The following is a 7,558-nucleotide window of genomic DNA, read 5'->3' as shown; positions in this document are numbered from 1 at the left end:
AGTGTTGTCAAGGGCACCCTCTGCAAGTCCTTCAAGGGCAGGTGCTCCAGCTCCAGCCACTTCTTCTCTATCTCCTCATTCAGACGAATCCGTTGTTCCTCCGAAAGCGGAGGGGTGGGGAGGTCCTGCTCCCCGGCCCTGCGGGCAGGGTCTCCTGCCGGGCCATCGTTGTTGGGGACCCTGCCATCGGGGCTCTCGAACCACCTCCTCCTCTCCTCCGAACGGATGGCCAGATCCCGCTCCAGCTCCTCATACCTGGGAGCTCGCTCCGAGATCTTCAGGCTCCCTTTTGTCCTCTGCAGGGACCCCTGACTTCCAGGCTCTTGTGGCAAGGGAGACAGCTCCACATAGTCAAAGGCATGGCGCTGCCCATCCGCCTTCCAGTGACTGCCCTTGGAGTTCCCCTCGGAGCCCGAGCCCGGCCGCTGCTGCTCCTCCGTCCGGAGTGAGCCTTTCTGGGAAACGCAGTTATGGAAGTTCTCCTTGTCACAGTCAGGGAGCCTGAAAGCAGAGCAGGAACTGGTGAGGGAGAGGCACCGTGTGGGAAAGGATGCCAGCAGAGGCACTGCCAACTGCTCAAGGCTCAGACCCTCACTCAGCTGAGTCTTACAAAACTCCACCCTGAGTGCAGAGCTGGGCCTGTAGCATCCCATCTCCCAGGGAAATGGATTTCTCCACCAGGCAGCAAGGATACACCCTGGTTCCAGCTAGGCTGGTGGAAAAACCAATCTAAACTTATGTGGTGAAGCAAAAAGCAGGTACAAGAAAGGAAGCCATCAGGTTCTCAACCCCTGTCGCTGGCTGGTGTAACCAAACCACTTTCAGAAGGAGCAGAGGGCAGGGCTGCTCTGGTAGCAGTGACATTTCCAAAGAGGCCTTCCTTGCCCCTGCCAGTCAGGGTAGAGGGACAGCAAGGGAGAAGAGGACAAGCAGCACTGGGCAGCTCTTACTTGGTGACGTCTGGAGCACTGACTGGGCGCACATTCTTCCTCAGGGCCTCGATCCAGTTGCGCCGGATGCCAGAGGTCATCGCTGACAGGGTGAAGACGGCATCCTTTGTCTGCAACAGTGAGGTGACAGAGGCCCTCTCATCACCCAGTGGATGTGCAGCAGCTCCCTCCTGCTCCGTGAGACCCACAGCCACTCGTATACACACCAGTGCTGGGCTGTTAGAAAGGCCACCCTCCGTCTCAGGCTCTTGGTGACAGGTGGAGGGATGGGAGAGGAAAGGTGGGAGGGGTGTTTGAGGGGGATCCTTTATGAGACCATCTCCAAGCAAAGGCAAAAGAAACCTTGCTGGCACATTGGGCTGTAGTTACATTTCTCTTCACAGAGAAAAGCAAGGCACAATTCTTCCCAAGAATATTTCTAGGTTTCACATTCTCTGAACCTCAGAGAAAGAAAAAACAATTCTTATGTCATTTACTACTCCTGTGTTGTTCACAAGTAGAATACATCATAGAAAATTGTTTACCTGAAAGGAACTGATAATTAGATTCTGGTCTGAGTGTTTTGATTCACTGACCAATTGAATCCAGGCGTGTGTGTCAGAACTGTTGGCTGACAGTCACAAGATTCAGTGCAGTGGAGTGCAATTAAGTGCTTAGCAGATTCAGTTCAGATGTAATGTAAAATAGTGTAATACATTATAGAATGATCTAGTATAATAAAGTAATTAATTAACCTTCTGATAAGATGGACTCCTCCTCATCATTCTTCCTCCTTCGTCAGGGGCAAAAATATCTACTATACTGGGCCAAACATGCACTGGTGCAATCCAGTTGCAGACCAAGCAGTCCAACACTCCTGCAAGCAGGGTCAGCTACAGCAGCTTGGTCTTAGCCTGTATTCAGCTGGGGTTTTATATCTCTAAGGAGATGTCCACAGTCTCTGCGGTCACTGTTTTACCTTCCTCACAGATAAAAAAGGTCTTTAGATTTTGAGGTGGAATCTCCTGTGTTCAAGCTGGTGTCCATTGCCTTTTGTCCTGTCACTGGGCACCACTAAGAAAAGTCTGGCTCCTTCTTTTTTGCCCAGCCCACATCGGGTATTTTTAGATAGAGAGATACACACGAGATCCTTTCTCCAGGCTGAAGACTCCCAGCTCTTCCAGAGGCTTTGTTCAATAGATGCTCAGATGCCAGGAGTCAGCTGCCAGCACGGGTGTACAGCAGCAGGGCACAGGGAAACCCAGACCATGAAGTGCCCATCCCTGCACACCCACAGAAATATCATTTCTCATGCTGCCTAAGCAGCCACCTCCTGCTGCTACAACAAATAGCCAAGGACAGAACTGTACTGGGGCTGGATCCAGGGTACAGGCTGTCACTCAGAGCATGGTCAGCCAGATTACATTGAGATCTGCAGTGCTCACCACTCTCCTCTGCAGCTGTGGAAAAGTTGCCTTGGCCAACACGTCCCTCAGACACTCCTGGCATTTAGCGTGGCTCCTGGACTGCCTCCAGCACAGCCTTCAGCCAGCCCTGCAAAGCCTCCTCCTCCTCCTTCCTTCCTTTGCACATAGGCAGCCCTGATGTCCCAGAGCACTGTCACCCACGAGCCAAAAAACAACCTTGGGCCACCAAGCTGGCACAGGATTTGTGTGAATTGCCTCTCAGCATCTCGGCACCGGCAGGATCACACATCCCCCCGTGCCCCTTGGTGCTGCGGCTCCGTGCGCGCGGTGCCAGGCACTCACGTGGATCTGGAAGCCGTAGTTGCGCTGCACCGCAAACTCCGTCACATCCGTGCAGGAACGCAGGTCGATTTCTCCATCAAGGTCATCAGCCTGCAAGCACAGCCACCCGCTGGGACATCAGTGCGCAGCAGCTTTGAAAAAGGCCACCTCTTCCCTCACCCCACAGTTTCCTGGGAGCCAGGCTCAGATCTTTGTGAGCCAGGCTGTTCCCCAGCACAGCATGGCCTGTTCTAACCCAAGGGCTGCCAGCAGCATGGATGGAGAGCATCCTGCATCCCCAGCCACAGGACCAGCCCTTCGGCACCGGCAGCATCACACATCCCCCCGTGCCCCTTGGTGCTGCGGCTCCGTGCGCGCGGTGCCAGGCACTCACGTGGATCTGGAAGCCGTAGTTGCGCTGCACCGCAAACTCCGTCACATCCGTGCAGGAACGCAGGTCGATTTCTCCATCAAGGTCATCAGCCTGCAAGCACAGCCACCCGCTGGGACATCAGTGCGCAGCAGCTTTGAAAAAGGCCACCTCTTCCCTCACCCCACAGTTTCCTGGGAGCCAGGCTCAGATCTTTGTGAGCCAGGCTGTTCCCCAGCACAGCATGGCCTGTTCTAACCCAAGGGCTGCCAGCAGCATGGATGGAGAGCATCCCACATACCCAGCCACAGGACCAGCCCTTCTCCCCACCTCCCGCCACTGACAGCCCCCCCAGACTCTGCCCCCCCTGCCTTCATCCTCTTCATCACCCTTTGGCAAAGAGCAGCTTGGCACCTCAGCCATCCCTCAGGAGGACACGGTGCTGTTGCTTATCCCTGGTCACACCAGAGCTGTACTCCTCTGCCCCTGGCCAGGAAGGAAGAAAGGGCTGGTGAAGCTGGCCACGCTTACCTCCTCTGCGTTTGAGTCCCGGTAATACCTCAGGCTCGAGTCGGTCAGCACGAACCAATGTTTCTTCCACTGCAGGCGTGTCGGGCAGGGGGAGGGAAGGGAAAAGACAGGAGGGAAATGGATAGGCAGTTACCAGGGAAAGCGTAGGAACAAGGAGGGACGCTCTGCACTATGACCTCTTGGCCTTCTCTTCCCCCTCCTCCCTCCCAGATCCCCCTCGTGACCCTCAGCTGGGAGAGAGGCGCTCGATGAACCTCTGTGTCCACACACCGAGCAAGGCACCTCCACCAAAAGCTTCCCACTGCCTTTCCCAGCAGGAGAGACCTCAGTAAACAAGGAGGAAGGAAATCAGCTGGCTCACCCGGCTCTCCAGCAGCAGGGGATAGGGGAAGAGGAAGACACTCATCTGAGGCTTACCTCTCCGTGCTCGTCCAGGATGGACATCCATCCCTTCTTGAAATTGAGAAGATCCGGCTGGAAAAAAACCAAAGAATTACTGTCTTGGAGTGACCCACAAAAGGGCTTTCCATGCCAGGGTGGAAGGTGAGTCCCCTGTGGCAGAACAAAAATGGGAACAGCCTTTTAGGAAGCCTCATGGAGCTATGCAACCCTATGGCAAAAGAAAACTGGGTATAGCTCTCAGCAGCAGTCATTCCTGTAAGAGGAAGCACGAGATAAGGGAAGAGGTTTAAAAAAAAGTAAAGGAAAATATGCAGCAAAGAGGTTTCCACAAGGTGCCTCAGAGGTATTTATTCAGAGAGGGGGAGGCAGGGATAAGGAGAGTGGGCAGAAGGGAGTGCTCCACCACCACCAATGGGACTTGCCTCAGAGATGGAGACAAAGCCACAAAGAACCAGACACGCCTTGTCCCAGCCCTGGCTGTCCATGCCCCAGAGCTACGTCCCTCTGGTAACTTCACCACCAATCATTTATTAAAAACATAGTAGCTCAGCTCTCACCAAAAACCTACAGGAGGCAATTCAACAGCTGTGAAAACACGTTGACTTTAAACGATGTGCCCCAGGGTAGAGATGAAGTCAGTGCCTGATCCTCTCCCCTCTCCCTCCAAGGTTCATCCCTTTCTGAGATTCTGAGAGTTTTTCTCTTACCTAGCTCTGTCTGCTCCCTCCCACTACAGAGTCTGCCCTCTGCCCAGCCACAGCTACAGAAGATAAGGATGAAGAGAATTTCACCCAGATTACCCTGTGCCACAAAGAAGTTTCCATGCACTCTCTGCCTCCTCCTAACCTCATGTCGCTGCTGCAGCATCCCAACCAGTTTATCTTCTTCCCAAGGTGGAGCACCAGAGAGCTGACTCAGGGGAACCTCTCTCCCCAGCTTTGCCCTCAGCCAAACAGGCTCGAGCTGGTCCCTCCTCCCACCCCTGCCAGCTCCCAGGAAGTTGCACCATCAAAGAATTCAGTCTAACGCCTCTTCTCCCATGGAAGTCAGTTTGCCAACCTGCCCCTTCTCAGGCAGCTGAACCAGGCAAGGACAGTGTTGGAGAAGTGACAGTACCAGAGCTGGACCAGCACCAGACCTGCCAGTCCTGTGGAAGCCACCAGCAGTCCCCACATGTCACAACCACCAGCTGAGATGGGGCTGGAGAGAAGGAGGTGGCTCAGCAGCCGATGGCTGCTCCACATGCCCTGAACAAGCCCAGTGGCCAGCCACAGCTGCCCCACAAGCCCAGCTCCCCGGCTGCACAGCCAGGCCAAGCCTGTCCCTGCTTTCATCTCCCTGAGCTGCTGCTCGCGGGTTACACCCAAGGTTGTGGGGCGGCAGGAGCAGAGTATGTGCCGGCCCACCCTGGCGCTCTGGCTATTGGCTCAAGCAGGAGCAAGGAGTCCTGCCAAGGGGAGGTCACCCCCTGCTTCAGCTTCAGGCCTGGCCAGAGGCATCCGGCAGCCCTGGGCTCCCTGGGAAGGGAGGGAAACCAGAGCAAAAGGACATGGGGGGCTCCCAAATCTCACCTCCTGCTGAGGTGACAGGCACTGCTGGCACCTAGGAGACAAGGGGGATTTATGCACCCCCATCAACCCAGATTTGTGGTGGCTCCACTGCTGCCCTGAGAAAGCACCCCAAAAAATAATTCTTTCTCTGCGGCAGCAGCTCCACCCTTTTCCCCATTATTCCTTCCAGTCCGGTGACTTAAGCTCCAGCTCTGAATTCAGAGTGGTGAGAGGGAAGGAAAGGAGACAAAACATCAAAGTACAACCACCCCCCTCCTGGGACACACATGCACTCAACAGAAGAGAGAGAGATGGGCAGGCTCCATGGAGGCAGAAAAACAATATAGGGAGACAGTGGGGTTGTTGTACAGATCAGCTGGGTCTCATCTTATTTACAATCCCAAAGCATTAGGTGCCAAAATAATTAATATTAACAGGATGCATGCCGCTGGAAAAACTGCCACAAAGTCCTGCCAAAACTGCTGCCCTCAGTGCAGTGCTGGGGCGAGAAAATTCCCCTGGAGGGCTTTTCCCAAGCAGGCAAACTGCACAGGGTTTCTGCTTTCCCTGCCAGCCTTAGACACAAAGCTGCAGCTCTATAGAATTGTCTTGGAACCATTCTTGTCATAGCAGGGTCAGTACCATAAGTAGAGTCCTCAGTTGATACACAAAGTGCTTAAAGCCACTTTTCTTCCCTTCCCCACAACCAAATCCAGTTTCCTCCCCCAGCATAAAAAGCTCAGAGAAGAGTGTGGGGCTCAAATAGAACCCCTCATCCAGAGGAAATGGCCCAGCAGTGGGAGGAGGAAACATCCAGGAAAGCCGAGCTGCTGGGAGAGATCCGGGTGCCAGAGATGCAATGATGTGGCAGGATGCACCCCCGGCAAAATGCACAGCCCTGCAGCTCCGGGCTGTGGATGGCTTGGGAGGTGGTGGCAGTGATTTTGCCCAGTTGCATCCATACCCATCAGAGTTTTACATTCAGCCCCACAGCTGGCCAGGTAAAGGCACTGGAGGGGGTCTCAGGTAGCTGGGGACATAGGTGGTTTCTGGAAATACTGGCTTGCAACAGCAGGTTAAGGAGCGGCCGCTGCCTGCTCTGGTTGAAGAAGGGCTACAGGGAAGGTGATAACAGTCTGTAAGTATCCGAAGAATGTAAACACCAAAGAAGGAAAAGGGACAGGGTGGGAGCAAAGGAATTGCTCCCGGGTGGTACTGAGGCGCCAGGATGGAGAAGTGGAGGAGAAGAGGCTGCGGGAGGCTGAGAAAGCTCAGTGTCCAAGCAGGATAGTCAGGTGTGTCCTTTCACCACCAGCCTTTGTCATCACCCTGCCTCCTGCTTCTCCCAAAATCTCCTCAGCAATGCAGGTTCTGAGGCACTGCTTCCTCCCACCTCCGGGAGATGGTGCAAGGGGCTCTCAAGCCTCCCGGAAAACACAATGTCTCCTCTCCTCTAAAAAGGGAACCCACTTCATAAGGCGTGGGCCCAAGGCCAAAACACAAAGCAAAACCGCTCCAGCTCAGCTGGGTGAAAGCAAAATCACTCCCAGCCTGGAGCACACATGCAGCTCCCGAATCTACACGTGCAGTGAGAAGAGCCAGCGGACGACGGGCTCTCCCTTTCCCACCGCCCCCGTGCGAAGCGCCGGCGGGCACAGCCCAGCCTGTCACCTCCATTACCCCGCTCGCGGCCGCAGCCGCCTGTGCCAAGCAGAGTTGGCCCCAGGGGTGGGATGCTCCCTGCCCCAAACCGCATCTGCTTCCCACAGGGAGCCGGAGCTCCCCACGCCCGGGGGGACACCGATTTCGCATCCGACTGCGGTCATAGGTGCGGTGAGCTGGCCTGGCCTCAGCCCGGTCCACGCTCACGCTTATCGGGGTGGGGTGGTGCCCACCGGGGCCGGAGCGGCCACGGGAGCTCTGGGGGGGACCCCGGCGGTGATGGGGAAAGGAACCAAGGAAGAACCGGCACAGCCTCGAGTCGGAGGGGCAGAGTGCCTCAGGGAGCTGCGGCTACAGAGCACCCCG

At 55.5% G+C, this 7,558-nt stretch overlaps 1 protein-coding gene across 1 annotated transcript in view; it reads right to left on the bottom strand.

The window, feature by feature from the left end:
• The window catches only part of TRIOBP (TRIO and F-actin binding protein), a 17,572-nt gene that overhangs the window by 7,796 nt on the left and 2,218 nt on the right, over positions 1–7,558 (bottom strand). Inside the window, exons 3-7 of the mRNA XM_031057749.1 lie at positions 3,996–4,052; positions 3,579–3,647; positions 3,072–3,161; positions 951–1,060; positions 1–501 (exon numbers count right to left, since the gene is read on the bottom strand). The exon at positions 1–501 is cut by the window's left edge and continues 64 nt beyond it. Coding sequence (XP_030913609.1) covers positions 1–501; positions 951–1,060; positions 3,072–3,161; positions 3,579–3,647; positions 3,996–4,052 — 827 coding nt within the window. The remainder of the gene's footprint in view (positions 502–950; positions 1,061–3,071; positions 3,162–3,578; positions 3,648–3,995; positions 4,053–7,558) is intronic.

Source organism: Geospiza fortis, unplaced genomic scaffold (assembly GCF_000277835.1).
Source record: "Geospiza fortis unplaced genomic scaffold, GeoFor_1.0 scaffold173, whole genome shotgun sequence".
Classification (NCBI taxonomy): domain Eukaryota; kingdom Metazoa; phylum Chordata; class Aves; order Passeriformes; family Thraupidae; genus Geospiza; species Geospiza fortis.
The sequence above is the reverse complement of the archived record's forward strand: the minus strand, read 5'-3'. Positions and strand labels throughout refer to the sequence as shown.